This window comes from Agelaius tricolor, unplaced genomic scaffold (genome assembly GCF_023055355.1).
Source record: "Agelaius tricolor isolate 1412-34295 unplaced genomic scaffold, bAgeTri1.0.p SCAF_4, whole genome shotgun sequence".
In the NCBI taxonomy this organism is placed as follows: Eukaryota; Metazoa; Chordata; class Aves; order Passeriformes; family Icteridae; genus Agelaius; species Agelaius tricolor.
The window spans coordinates 18,611,405-18,627,538 of NW_027269264.1; the positions used below are offsets into that span (position 1 = coordinate 18,611,405).

The following is a 16,134-nucleotide window of genomic DNA, read 5'->3' on the forward strand; positions in this document are numbered from 1 at the left end:
TGGCATCAGGTCAAAAGTAAATTAAAAACGTGCGGTGAGGTTGTAGGTTGATGCTGCAACAGAGAATTGAATGTGTCACTTGCTATTCATGTAAATCATAGTGAGTGGACAGTGAACCATTCCTTGGTATGATCGCAGAAGTTAAGTCAGAAGTGGGTAAAACCAGCTGGTTAAAGAACATGATCAATTATTGTCTGGTTGTCTCATGAAATATTGGGTAAGAAAACCCAAAACCTGTGCCTCAGTATTGACACTTCTACACATACTACAGCAAGAGGAAATATTTAGAGATATGCTGCTCTCAGTAGTGGAGTTGATTCTGTTAGTTCCAGTACGTGGTTCTGTGGGATTAACCTGAATATGATATTTTTCATTGGCAGATAATTGTGATGATCAGCTGGTGTCTGCTTTGCCTCAGTCATCATTCAGTAGCTCATCAGAGCTGTCTAGCAGTCACAGCCCTGGATTTGCAAGGCTTAATCGAAGAGAGGGTAAGTGAATTTTACTGGTCAGTTGTTAATTCTGGGTTGGAATGAAAACAGTTTAGATACTCAAGAGCATATGTTATCTTTCAAGTAATTTTTGTCTGGTGTTTGTATACCAGCCATGAATGACAGTGTAGTCTCAGCTCAAGGAAGTTATGAATCTCAACCTCTCACCCTATCATAAGCTGTCTGACAACATGAGCCCTCGGTGGCTGGAGCTGCTCTGTGAGCTTATTGAAGAGGCAGCATCTATGGATACTGACTTCTATTTAATTATTACCAATGAGGAATCTGATGAATTAACTGTTTCAAAGGCACTATCCTGGGAAAATTCACTGAAATATTGTGTCTTAGGTCAGAATCTAGTTCTTACCAATTCAGCCACAATATTAGTGATGGTCACTTAGAGAATTCATATAATGTCCCTCATGTGGTCCATTGTTGTATTTTGCGTTATTTGAGAGGTATATAAAATCTTAATAATATTTTGTCCTGCCAAAATAATTTCTGTCATTGAACCTCTATGATTTACTGGAATATTTGCTATGTCTGATAGATAGAAATACTATTGTGAAGAAGGAATATCCCTATCTATTTTATTGACCTGGTATGCAGTATAAGCATGAGCTTCTGTTTTGGATGAAGTTGCGATATCAGTGGAAATTATATATTCTGGAAGGAATTCCCTTAGTTTGAAGTAATAGATGCTCTTAGAATTTTAAATAATGCCTGTATTATCACCAAAGTTAGCATTTTCCTATTGGTCTTCCCTAAAAAATATGTTTGAAAGCTTTTTCCATTTGGCTCTTTTCATGTGTATGAAGTTGTTTATGCTATGTTAAAATGCATTTTTTAGATTTTTAATTTCCTTTGCTTTGCTGTGTACTGGATGCACACATTAGAAATGCTTATAACCTTACATCTGGTCTCATTTGAACTCATGTAGATACAAAACAGCAGGTAGCTTAATTAGAAGATTGTGACTGTCTGCCTTCTCATTCTGCGTACCTCAGGTTCATGCAACTGAACAGAGTACAGGTTTGAATGTCTTATTCATTTGTCATTTTTAATAATATGACCAGATTGTTTGGCTAGATATCTTTTGTATCATTCAGACATAATTTTATAGAATGCTGTAGATGTGGTGAGATGAAAATTTCTTCAGTCTTCAGTAAATTAGTCCTAGTTAAGTTTGTTTTAACTTATATTTTATTTTTTTATTTTTCAGTGAGAGTAGAGACTCACTACTTGCTGTGGAACCAGGAATACATTTTCTACATTGAATTTGTGTTTTATTTTTTTTTTTGTGAATTTCCCATGCAAAAGCTGATTATATTTATAGGTATATATACATGAAAGTTTTATTTGGATGGAACAAAGCTTGTTATTATATATATGTGGTTATAAACAAAAACATTTAGGCACACAAGAAATGATTGGTAAACCACACAGACTGGAAAAAGCATCTGTTAGGAAAATATGATGTGTGCTGTCAGTGGTTTTATGAAAAGAACGAACGCATCATTAGAGTTTTAGAAGAGATTGTATGATGATTGTAAGTGGGTTTGCATTTAATAGAGATCATTCTCTACTTCAAACAAAAACTTCTCTTTTTTCCAGCCAAAGTTAGTTGCTGGGAGTGATTGTGACCACCTAACATTCATTTAGGACAAGTAGATTGTGGTTTTAATTCAATAATATGAGTGGTTCTTCAAATGCCATAGTTAGGCAAAATTGAATGTATTTTTGACAGAAAAAAGTTGAGTATTTTTACACAGATTACATGGGAGTCAAAATGTTGTCCTTCATCAATAAAGAAATAAACTAAATATGTATCTACACCTCCACTGTTTCAGTTGGCAGTGGAAAGTTAAATAATAGCAGGAAATTTATCAGAAACATGGGAAGTTGCACTGAAATGGTTCTTTAACCATGTAGATTTGTGTTTACTAAATGTAAAAAATCAATAGGAAAAGTTAAGGGGATTGAGGAAAGAAAACTTAAGCCTAAAAAAATTAAGTACAATATGTACTTTATGTGAAGACATGGCAAAAATGATAAGAGCAGTGAATGATTAGTAAAACAGCTAACTGAGAATACATTTCAGCTTTCTCTCTGTAAAGCAGAAAGATAATGTGGTTGAACTCCTTGATAACCAAAAAAAATGTCCAATCCATTAGCAGTTAGGGAAAGTGATAACATCCAGGAATAACTCATTAAATGTTCTTCCGAGTTTTAATTATTACTAGTTCGTTGATTCCCTGAAGTTTTCAGATATTCAATACTCAAGCACAGCTAATGGATACTTCTGCTAACTGCTAAAGTAGTTACTCTGACATCAGCTCTGCTTGCAATAATGGAAAATTAGGTAGAAAAATTAAGTAAAAAGAACTAAGTCAAAAAACCCCAATCACTAATAGCAGTGGAATGGAAAAATAAATTTTTTAAACCCATGATTTAATTTGAAGTTAGCAGACATAAAATGCAGGGATTTAATATAAGTAGAGTTTGACTTTTGGTCAAATTTTGTATGAATTTTTAATTTTAAATAGTAGCACCATATCAGTGCAGTTCAAATTAAATGTATTGAGATCTAGCTGGTGGACCTCATAATGCATTTATCATTTTTATGTAAAGGTGTTTTCAGAGAAGTTCAAAGGAAACTCTGAGGCCAGCTATGTTGAATACTTTTGTTGCTTATATGGAAGTAAGCACAAATCATTTATGATTAAATGCATAATGAAATGAAGATTGGTGAAATAGTAATAGGCATGGCAAAGCAATTATGAAGAAATATGTAATCAATATACCTAAATATACAATATAATTATACCTAAATATATAATATAAATATACACTTTAACAGGGTGAGTTATAAAGTATTTAGAGGAAAGAGCAGAGGTCACACTTATTAAAGAGGAACTCTATTCTACAAAGCTGTGGCTCAGATTAATCAGGGGATTTAATAAATTAGCAATCTCCCTTAGCTTCTTTAGCAAAAAAAATACCCAAACCAAAACAAAGCAAAGCAAACAAAAACCAAAAACAAACAAACAAACTTATGTGCAAGCAAACAGAAAAAAAGACATTCTTATTTTCTATATAGCTTTATACTTTACCACTGAGCTGTGTACTAAAATTCTGGATGCTGAAAGTGTGGTTGAAATTCTAGGCTATTTTCCTATGCCAGTGGGAATAGGTGACACAAAAAATGTTCAGGGGAGGCGCTCTCTTTTTACTATCTATCCACAAGAGAGTAAATGAAACAAAAAGGAAAAAAGAACAAAGGTAAAGTACACCTATTTATAGGGTGAACTGAGGCATCCCAAAAGAAGAGAAAAAGTAGACAGCATTCAGAACATGTCTGCCTGGGATAATGATAGGAATTTAAGTACCAGTACCTAACCAGGACCATCAAGGATGTGTTTCTGTCCACTCATTGCCAATAATTTACACGATGAGTACTCAGTTGAAGTCTGGTGCTGCAGAGGGCTTGCTCTGTTTGCAAATTCCTGATGTATTGTCTCCCAACCATGACCTGTGAAAGAGCCCTTTACCACATGGAGAGAAGGTTGTGTCATTGTTGAGCTCAGCATTTTCTGGTTTTGTCTGCAGTGGGCTGTCAAGCTGGTTGTACAAACTCTCTAATTCACCATTCCAATACACTTGGAAAAGATACATTATTGCACTATGAATCACCATGCGCACCATGAGCCTTTATACCCAAGATCACAGGCCTTCTTTTGAATTAATGAACTTCTGAAATCTTGCAGGAAAAAAATTCAGAAGATGGTTGTTCTACAAGAGTGAACATACCATTGGAATAGCCTTAATATTTGGACAGCTATATAAGCTGGATGAGGATTTGGCCATGATTATCTTGCCCCATATTTGCACACAATTAATTGATCAAAATATGACAGAGTAAAATTGAATATAGAAGTTGTTAAGTAGCCAAAAAAACCTGGCTTACAGCTTTCTCTTTCCCTGAAGTAGGAAGAAACCCATGTATTTTAATTATGCTGTCAGCTTACCCTGCCAGTTTTTCAAAAGCAGCCTGAAATTTTGAATACCTTAACAGCAGGTCTATGTTTTTTTTCCCCTCTGGTGTATATATGGAACTTCTTTGTCTTTTTCATTACCTTTACCTTACCATTACGCTGAGTATCCTACGCTTTATCACATTCTTTTTTGTTACAAAGAATATTTAAAGGATCGTTTATTCAGTATGGTATTGTAAACTCCATACTTATTTTTCTTTTTATAAAACAGTGTGCTTTAATCACTTTTTGAGGACTGACACTAAGTAGGTCAAAATGGATAAATGAATTCTAGCAATCAGTAGTTAAAGAAAACATCAAGTCAACAGTTAAAGAAAAAAACCATTCCTTACACAATAAAAAAGTCAATTTTCATCAATTTTTATAAGAAGCAGTTTAGCCTTCATAATGTAATGCTAACAATTAAAATAAAATAGGAGACAAATTAAAAAAACTTAATTGCAGCTAGGAATATACGTCACCAAAGGATAATTAGGAAAAGCTTACCCCCTCCATTTCAGCAAATAAAATTTATTAAAGCTGATATTTTATGTTAATACAAGGAACAACAAAAGGAAACTGGAACAAAAAAAAGGTCAAGTCTGATGTTAATCATTACGTTTTTATAAACAAACAGCAAATCTAAGTTGAAGCATCTAACATTATGACACAATTTTGTGACTTACCTGTTAACGTACGTATATATGTTAGGAAAAAGGCAAAAGTAACAATCTCAGTCTTTTGCTTTTAAACAAAAAACAGTAAGAACTTTTACAGTGATTTCTCCATAAAGGACCAAATAATGTGCTGTTGTCCAGTAAAAGTACAGGACCATCAGTTTCTGAGGAAGAAATCAATCTGGTTTTCTTTGGCTGGTTTCTTTCCTGTAGCTAACTATTACAATAATTATATCTTTTAGTAAGAGCATTACCATGGATCTCTCAGCATATTAATTAGAAATTTTTTTTTAATGCCATTTTACTGTTTCACTTCTTCTGCAGAAAATGTTTTTGATAAGGGTATTAGACACCTTAAAAAATTATGCCTATAGGCACATAGGAAAGTTGTTTATGGTGTTGCACATGCATATGTGTACACAATTTTAAAAAAATTCTCAGGGGTATATCAGCCTTATAAAGGTAAAATTTGAAGCAGTATTATTGCATTAATGTCAAATTTTGAATTTATGCCCTTTTGTTTTGCTATACCTTTTGTTCTTATATGTATATGGTGTGATTCTAATATTGCAAAAGGATGTAGGGGTGAGAAACAAAGTGACAAAAAAAGGAAGAGAAAGATAGAAAGAAGGAACTGAATTGCACATAAGCAGAGTGAGTAAATAGGATCAAAGACTCACTAATATTTTCAATATTTGCAGCTCACTTTACTTTCATGAACATTTATGAGTTGGAATATTTGTACAGTTACTTCAAGAAACTTAATTCCATACTTGTCATCAAAATTCATTTAAGCATATTAATGCATAAAAAAGGTTTCAGCTAGATATTTAATGTTTCATCATTGGAATAGCAAAATCCATGGTGAAATGCACAGAAGAAATAAAAAATGTTAATAAGGGTACTTCGTTCTTGAAATTGTTTGGGACTTTTTTTCTACCTGAAATATAGCTATGGGAATAGAAAAATTTTTGAGAACTCACACTAAGTAGGTCAAAATGGATAAATGAATTCTAGCAATCAGTAGTTGCAGAAAACATCAAATCAACAGTTAAAGAAAAAAACAGTTTTTTAAAAACGTGTATTGGACTACAGTGTTCAAATACTCCTACAAGCAATCTTGAACACGCTTAAGAACAAGATCAAACAAAAATTGACTTCAAAAATTTTGAAGCAAAAAAAAAAAAGTTTGCCACAACCCATGTCTACTGTCCCTTTTGTTAAAGTTAATAGAATAAAAAATAGAAATTTGGATATAGCCATTTTTTTGGGGTTTAGATAGTTCTAAATAATAAACTTCTAAAATCTTAGATAAAGGCTGAATTTTATGCAAAATTTGAATCATTAATATATCCTTTTGAGAGTCAAAATAAAATTTGACTCCCAGGATTGCTTTGCAGTAGCAAAGAATTTAAGATCATGCCACCTTTAATTTTTTGAGGGATGGAAAAATAGATCATAAGTGATGATGCATCTTATTTTCTTCTTTTTTTCTCTTGTATGTTTGGGCCAAGGGTAAAGGAGCTTAAATATTTTTTAAAAAAAACCTAAAAAGCACCAATTGCTAGATGGGATAAAACCAGATTTTGGAAAAATTCCTGACTTAAAAAAGTAAAAAATTTTCTATGTCATGTAATAATGACTAATTTCAGCTGTAGTGCAAAATAAGGCTTGTCATAAATTCCAGTTTCTAGAGAATTATGAAATTTTCATTTTTAAAGGAGAATGCTATAAAAATAGAAAACATTCTTCCTGCCTCACCCCTACAAAAAATTCTGAGTCTTTACTTGTACAAGGGATCCATCTTTTGAGGTCTCATTTGTAATAGATTTCCTTAGCTTCTTAAGGACCAGCTTCCTTGCATCAGGAGGCATGGGTTTTTCCCCTTTTGTCATCCTGCTCGTACTGCAGTGTTGGCGCCATACTCGATTGGCTGAATGGAGAACTCAGGATTCCTAGAATAATCTCAAAGCTTTTCAAAATGGTGTTATTCTAATGAATATACTTGTCACTGTTTCCCTCAGTGTCATGTAGGCATATAAATATGCCTATACAATTCATATAAATATTGTTATTTTTATGAAATTATGTTAAATTTATATATTATGTTATAATCTACATCTTTAGGTATCTCAAAGAGACAAACAATCATGAACTAAGCTACCTAAAATAAGAGATAAGAGCTGAAAGTACATCAGACACTCTTGAAACAGGTCTGTAGAAATTATCACTCATCATATTTAGTTGACTAATATATAAAGTAGAGTTTTCTGAGGAAAAATGACTTTGACTTGTCTCAGCTTTTTTATTTCTGCTCAACAGGATTTTATTTTCAAAGATAGATATAATAATAAAGAATAAGTGAAATACACAGATCCGTTAGATAATGGCACTAGGTTAGCAGAATTTTTGTTTGTATACATATTACCTTTTTCATTCACATTTTTAAACTTTCTGTCCCAAACTACTCCTGCTCTGGACTTAGCATTTGCCAAGTGAAATTAGCAATGAATTTGTATTACTTAGCTGTTTTGAATAAATTTTACTGCTCTTGGGGCCTAATGAAAAACAGCAGTCTCTGTCTAGGAGTCCTATATCCCAAAACAGGAATAATTTAAGTTCCAGAAGAATAATTTTCAATTACCACCTGTTGCATATAAAGAGTTTGGCAGAGAAATTATTGCTAGGTCATGAAAATGAGTGTAAAATAAACCAAAAATCTACTTATTGCTCCGTTTTCTTCAGATTTTTAATGGATAGTGAAGTCGATCCATCATTCTTCAATAAATTTCCCTATTACAGTACCTCAACTGCTAATCAGAGAGGTTGTAACAAATTATTTTCATGTAGATAATTGAATGAGCATATAACAAAGGTTTGAGCTCTACAGAGAAGAATAAAACAACACACTAGCATCCTGTTCCATGTTGGAACTAATTCCAGTCATTGCTCCTGGTACAAATATCACATAAAGCTACAGTGGTTCAGCTGTATTAACTTGGCTGTATTAACTTGCAAGACAACTTTGTGCACTTGACTTAATGATTTCCTTCACTCTCAAGGGAGTTGTTTCCAAAACTCCCCCCGATGGCTTAAAGTAGTAGAAAAAGGTCAAATAACTACATCAGCAGGGACCTAAATTACAGTATTATGAAGATTGTAGAACTTAAATAATTTCTTTAATGTTCTTTCTGTTGTTGTGTTCTCTTCCTTGTGTCATATTGGTAATTGTAGATTATAGCTTATGAACCATGTTAAATGAAACTAAAAGGTCTTCAGAAAATTAAGCTGCTCAATCTTCAGTATCTTAGGTTATAAAAAATCACTGTACTTTGTATAGTATGTGAACTTATCCAGACTACCAGCACTACTGCTGTTTTGTTTGTCTTAAGAATAAAAACATTACATTTTTTTTATTATTATCTGGTGTGTTGCTTATGGGATTGTTTGTTTTTGGGGGTAGAAACTTCTCCATTTTTTACAGTCATTTATTCTACATATTAGTATGGCTTTCATTCTCTGTTTGAGAACTGAAATACAGCTGTACATTAGTCTCATCATGACTGTGTCTAGAAAGAAAATGAAGGGTTCCCTATTTATTTATGCACGTGTTTTAGTTCAAACTTTTTCTAGAAGGTGATTTGGGTGTTTTATTTTCCAGTGTCTTAACATGCTAGAATTGCATGTATGCAGTGATAGTCATTGCAAAAGTCAGATCTGCAAGCATTCTGAGGTCAGAAACTGAGTGTTTGGAATGTATTTATCCTACTTTTTGTCTGAGGTATTCTATAATCCTTCAGTAGAGAATTAATTTGAATAGAAATTGTGCTGTTATCAGATACCTGTGTGTCAAGTCATGCTAAGGTTGCTGTCTGCCTGAAGCATGCATGGGTTGGAGGATGTCTCGCTCATAGATTATTCTCTGTACCATTTGCATGACAACATTAAGAGGTCATTGATAAATAATATGACCTGCAAAGGAACAGAAAAATAAAATATATTTTGCAATTAATGGTAATTCTACATTGCTACGAGTATATTTCACAATATCATTGCCAAAAGGCTAATTTTCCGTGTTTTGGGACAGAAAGATAAACAGAGGGAAATGTAACCTTAAGTAATGCTGTTTAAGGAAGTTGATTTAAAGGAAAAGGCAAAATAAAAACTCAAAGTAAAATCCAAATTATTAAACTGTTGCCTACATTAGCAAATATGTCTCAGGACAGGTAATTTATTGTAATCAAAACTAATTATTGCTTCTCAAAATATTACAATGAACCTGAAAGTTCAGTAGGGATCTACAAGACTTTTTAAGAACTGAATTTCAAAACAGATTTTTGATTCCATTACCTGGGAATTTTATGAAAAATAATTATATAAAAAAATTAGAAACTAAATGTCCAGAAAAATGGGAAGGACTTAGTTATAGTCATTTGCAACTTTGCTCGCCTAGTATTTTGCTGCAATGTTTAAAAAAAAAAAGTTCTCTGAAGACTAAAAGAGCCTGTTTTGCTTAATAGGGGCCAAGAATAGTGGATAATAAAATAGGAAAAATATTATCCTCATTTAATGATTTCGTTTTTTGTTGATAAGTTGAAATTATCTCTTTTAAAATTTCTCAAATGTAACAAAATAGATGTATTACTGAATATGTTATGTAAGCAGGATACTACATGTATAGCTAATACAATTTTGAAATGTAGATGGCATTTTAAGTACATAATTAGTGTCATTGTTCAGTCATTGATTGAAAAATACACACAATTGAGATCTCCAGTGTTGCAAGCTACAAGAAGAGAAACACGAAGGTGGGAGTTTTAACAGACGTACAATACAGAATGCTTTGTGCTTTTAGCATAATTTCAGATAGCTGTTTATTTCAGTAATACTGTGAAATTCAATTGAAAATTCTGCATTTTTAAATGAGAGTTGAATAATTTTAATAATTGAATAAAAATACTAAGAAAATGGATTAATAGATTCCATCAAAATTTTTTTCAGCATTATTTTTTAACAAGTTTATTATTTTTTTAACAAGTTTACTTGTTTTTTGAGTGATGAGTAAAAGTTGTGCTCTTTATTTTTAGATATAAAGCAGCTGAAGTCTTCCTTTAATATTAGATCTTTGAGCTATAGAAAGATGAATGTCTTTCTGATGGGAAATCAAAAGTGTCTATTGACCCTAAAGTGTAAATTGTCAAAAAACACTGGCAAGAGATCACTGATAAATCAGTTTTCAGAAAGCCTTGATATTTCAACTTCTAACATTTTAAAAGGGATTAAGCTGCCTCATGTTGAAGTGCACCTGGCTTCTAACTATAGAATGAAGACATGAAGTGGAATCTTCACTTTTGCTGTTGTTGAAAGGGATAATAGATTTACATCTGGCAAGCAGAACCCTTTGTTTGTGGTTATTGTATGTCTTTAATTCTGAAAGAGGATGTCTGCAATTTAAGCCCATTTATAGAACCCCTGATGTTTTTAATTAAGCTCAAAAATAAACAAACAAAAAAGAGCGGACCACAAAATGTGAACTATAGCAAAGGATGTATTAATCTTGAATTCAGGAACCTAAATATTGTAAAGTACCTTAAATCAAACAAGATCAGGGTTGATTTGGAATGAAAAAGAACTGGAAAAACTAATCAGTTTTTTTTTTTTTTTAATAATTTGTATTTTTCTTCTTTTATTCCAGCTCATTTTACACTAAAGGTTTTTAATAAGATTTTCAGTGGACCATTCTCATGTCTTTCCATGTATTTTAACAATATTTATATGCAAAGTGTTCAAGACGTACTATAAGCATGTTTGATTCATAAATCAAGAGAGTTTAAGTGGGCATTTTAACTCTATTGGAATTCTGGACAACACATGCAATTTTCCTTTGTTTACTCCTTTTTTATGATATTGTTTTATCTCTTTAGATCTTCACTGTGTTCTCACAAATAATCACCTTGTTAACTGAATATCCTTTTGATTTTTTAAAATATTAAATGTGTGACTCATTACATTGCTAAAAGGAGTACTGCATTCTAAAGTGGACACTAGTTTGCAAAAGGAACATCTTCTCCTTTTTATAAAATAATTGCTCCTGAATATATCTGGTACTAAAAAATATCTTCAATTTCCTTAAAAAGTGAATGCTTTACAGTTTTTCAGGGTGCAGCTATTAGAGGTAAACTATTCTGAATTTCTAAAATGTAAGTATTCTGATAGTTTCGCAAAGTTTAAGACATCCATACATTACCATTTTGCTGAGAAGCAAATACTCAGTAGAAATAGGAGCAAAAGCTCTTTGATCATTAACCATGTGTGCCTCATATCTAATCTAAAATACAATAAACCAGAACAGAGTTTGGTTTTGCTATTGGTTTTTAATGATCAGGATCCTTTTATTTTAGAGAAATAGTTCAATAAGTTTTTTCTGTTTCACTGTTTTTTGCTCTTACCCTCTAGCTCTGTGGCCACATTTAGGCATAAGGTTTTTTTCATATAATGAATTTTTTTTTTTTTACTTACCTAGACTTCATTCTATATTACTTACCTAGATTTCATTCTTTCCCACACCCTCTAATAGCAGTAATATTTTTAAAGTAAATTTTGTAGGGAAATTACTGTATAATAAATAATAACTGTATATACTCATAGGACTAGATTCTAATAGGATGCAGAAGGCCAGCTGTCTACATTTAGCAAAAAGTCGACCTTGAAATTGGTAAGCTTAGAAGAGTAGTCATGAAAGAGCAGTTCAGGCAAAAAGGAAATGATCCATTGAAATCATAGCTTTCACAAGTCATTACATTGTTTACTGTGTTTCCTCAAGGGATTGTTTGCCTTTTGGATAACTAAGAAGCCTTGATTATTTTGCTAGCCTGCAGAAATATGAAAAAGATTTTATCATTTAACCTTTTGCTAGACACATGCATATATATACATATTAAAAAATAAGGTAATTGCAGCTTACTTCCTGATAAAGCCAAAGAAAACAAAGAAAAAACCCCACCTCACCTTCTATTTATAACTGCAACAAATAATGTCTTATTTTTGCTGTTACATGAGTATTTGTCATGTGAAACTAGTTATGTGATCATTGTTGGGTCCTTAAAGTTTTCTGCTATGTTTACATGGAAACAAAGGTTAACATAATCGGACTGGTATGGGTAGAGATGCTTAGGTGGGCACATGCATGCATAGGATTCTTCACACTCCAATGACAAAGCACAAAACCTTCCATGGATTTATTCTTATTTCTCAATAGCATGCAAGATATTTTTTCTCTAACAAATCCAGGAAAGTTGTCTGTGTTCATCTTTCCCAGAATTCTTAAAAACTTGTTTCTAGATTAATCTATGTGACCGATCATGCCTCTCACTGTAGTCTCAAAGGCAGTATTTTCAGCTAGAATGGGATTTTCTGAGCTGCTTTTAAGCAGTTCTCCCTCAGGTATTCATCATTTTCTGGGACTGGGGATTGCAAAGAAAGCAGGAAAAATTTGGTGAAATTGAGACTGAACTGGGATTTCTGGCACACAGAATTATAACACCAGAAGCAGCAGTATGAATACTGCTGTACTGTTTGACCTAGTGCCAGGATCTGAAGCAGCTGGAACCTCATCCTGGGAGGGCATACATAATAAAAAAAAAAGAAGAATTTTCTAAATGTCAAAATTTTGCTTGAGGGAAACGATATTCCCAGTACAGTTTCTGGCTGTATTCCACTTGCAGTAGCTCTCAGGTCCTTTTATGTGCTTTTTACACTCATTTCCCTAACATTTTCACAATTTTTAAGATCAGAAAAGACAAAGGCACCATTATTTCTGTGGCTTTGTGCTTGCTGGGGCAGTTTTGGCTTATGTGGTTACAAATGTCCTTCTGGCCTTTAGTCCAGGTTCCAGACTGCCTGGACTCAATTTCACAGTTGAACTACCAGAAATTCAAAGCAGATATGAAGGCAGTGCTCCTGGCTGACTGTCACAGGTAAGAACTGATCTTACAGATACAGGATGTCCCACATAACATGAAAATAGTTATCATAATACATTTTCTACCTCAAAATCCCTATGAAAATAGAACGTCACCTGCAAATGATTCACGTTTTGGTACCAATAAGCTTTTGACTTCTCATCAAATCAAAAGCAAATAGTATCTTAGTAATCTCATCCTTGTCAAAAAGTTGGTGATTGACAATATTCTTCATTTGTGCAACATCTTTGACCGTGTTTTTTCTTCATCTTACACATCCATATTTATGGGCAAAAAATAAGAAACAAACAAACTAAAAAGAAACCAACATCCAAGGAACATATTCTTTCCTAGATCACAATTTATTCTTTCTGTGTGTCACTCATTGCCATTCCCTTATTCAGCCTACTTAAATACTTTCTTCATACACTCACACATTAGGTATTTATGATTAATCTGGTGCAGTTATTTTAAACCATTAAAGCAGAAGTTCACTTTAAGTCACAGTGTTCTTTGTACCTATCTGTACTTCTCATCTTTGATCAAATTCTTATCTTCCTCTATTGCATGTTCTCTTCACTGAAAGAAAGCAGATGGAAATGAACTGCAAAATAAATTTCCTCATTTCAGTTTTTGTACCCGGTGTTAGCCCATAAATTGCAGCAGTGCCTGTACTTCTGTGGAGTAATGTAGGCAGACCTTTCAGGGTTAACTGATAACCTAGTAATATCTTGATCATTTGTTTCTGTTTTATGTATCAGCCAAATGTGGTGGTTGATAAGAAAAAGGTGGAAAAAAAACATATTCTTGGCACATACTCATCACCTAATAACAAAAAAACCCATCCTTTTATTAATCTTAGAATGTTAAAAGCATTTCTCAGACAAGAAAAAACAAAAACAAAGCTAGAAAAAGAGAGGAAATAAACCTGAAAGGTGCAAGTTTTCAGTCTACTTATAAGTCTGGCTGAATTTGAAATACCTGGAAATAATGGATAACCTTAATAATAAACCGTACTACCAAGATTTCCTATAATGTAATTCTTCCTACCTTTTTTACAGATCAGTGGATTTGAAATCCAGATCTATATCTTTTCAATTTCATGTAACTTAATAAGGTAGGAAGAACATGTAGCTCTTGGCAAGCTATGGTTGGGCAATCAACATTTAGAGCTGACATCTAACTGTAAAAGGTCCCTATAATATGATAGCTGGGGGCAGGTTTGCGATTGATTTGCGGCCCATTCCAAGCCCTTTTGTATAGTATCCTATTCAGTAAAAAGCAACATACTTGTTAATGCTTAATTACTAAAGGAGTATCAGTTGAAAGTAGAATTTCAGCTATCAGATTTCTTATTTCTCTGGTAGCTCATATGGTAGATTGTCAGATACTAAGTAAGAAAAAAGCCTAACATATTTGTGGGGGATTTTTCATCGAGTTTTTTGCTACAGGCTGTACTTTGACCTCTGAATTACCAACACTTTGTTACCTAAGAGCAGATACTTGCTTTTTGGTAAGAGTGTAGTATCTTGATATGGAGTATCATACCTTTGTATATATGATTTAACCACTTAAAATTACACAAATTCGTTCTATGCTAGTATATTTTATGAAAACATTCAATTTAATTTCCTCCCTTTCACCCCCAGCTAAGTCTGTGATACTGTGGATATACCCTGTAACAGTGTTAGGGAATAGAACATTCTTGCTTGTCTTATTTTTGGAGTAGCTACATATTAGTAGCTCTCCAAAAATCCTAATGGCCTTCCAGAAGAGAAGCTCCTCTATGAGACTTTAAAATGCAAAGCATGTAAAAAATTTACGGTTAGAACTTGGGGAGCCTGGTTTTGCATGTTATTTTGTGACTGCCTCTAGTAGGTGGGAGATGAGAGATGTTGGATAAAATATCTCTGATGACAAAAAAAGGGAAGGCTTATTACCCTGTTTCCCAGCAAATAGCATTGTGAAAAATTTGAGGTTTTTAACACCCTTTTTGATTCTGTCATCTGCTGCATTACTATAGCATTCTAGTCTGGACTAAGACAGCTGGTTTATTTCTGTTCAAAATTATCTTTTTGCTGGGAACTCCAGTTAAATTTAATTATCAGAATTAAGATCATGTTGACCTTCCTATCCAAATTTTATGTGCAGTATCTGTATTTCTCTTCATTTGTTGGCATAGTTTTTAAAGCATGTCATAGGCTTTTTGTGAGGCTTTGGCTTCTATGTTGGCCTTCTCTTAAGATATGAAACTGGTTTAGTATTGGTATTCAGAATATAAACTTTTCAACCAACTGCAGTATTTGACAGTTTCTACACTCAGTCAACATTATTATTATTGCACAACTATAAAACTAACATTCTGGCAAAAGCAATTGGAAATTATTTCCTTTTGTTTAGCTTGCGATTTTGTTGTAGCCCCAGTAAAAGGAGAGAGTGGTAATACAATAAAGGTTATTTCTTTCTACAAATGACAGCCGCAACAAAAAAAGATTCAAATATTAATGCATAACTAATTAAGTATCTGACTTTAATTTTTAACAGCTTCACTACCATCTACTTATTTAATAACAAAGATCAATATTCTATAAATATTAGTTTTCAGTGTGAATAAATCTTTACTGTACTACATCTTCATTACCCTGTCTGTATAAGTAGACAGAATTTCCTCATAAGGACCGAAACCTGCAAACCCAAGAAAATTAAGTATTATGATGTAGGCAAAAATGTAATATACATAATGTCTCAGTTAGAAGTTTAAATCTCTAAACCCACATTTCTTAGAGGCGGAGACTGAGTTTTTATTCTTGGACAGCTTTTAATCAGTTTGGCTTCAATCCTTGACTAAATCTCTTTGGACTACCCAGGAGTAAACAGAAGGGAGTTCTTGAATTCATAAATCCGTTTGCAATCCAGTTAGTAATGTACAATTTTTAGCCACCTTAAATTGCTATATCAAATAAATAAAATG

General features: G+C 32.9%; 1 protein-coding gene across 2 annotated transcripts in view; it reads left to right on the top strand.

Annotated features, from left to right (window-relative positions):
* CNTNAP4 (contactin associated protein family member 4) overlaps positions 1-16,134 on the top strand; it is a 202,945-nt gene that overhangs the window by 45,395 nt on the left and 141,416 nt on the right. For both annotated transcript variants that reach the window (XM_071424786.1, XM_071424787.1), the window contains exon 2: positions 381-491. In XM_071424786.1, the coding sequence (XP_071280887.1) occupies positions 381-491 (111 nt within the window). The remainder of the gene's footprint in view (positions 1-380; positions 492-16,134) is intronic.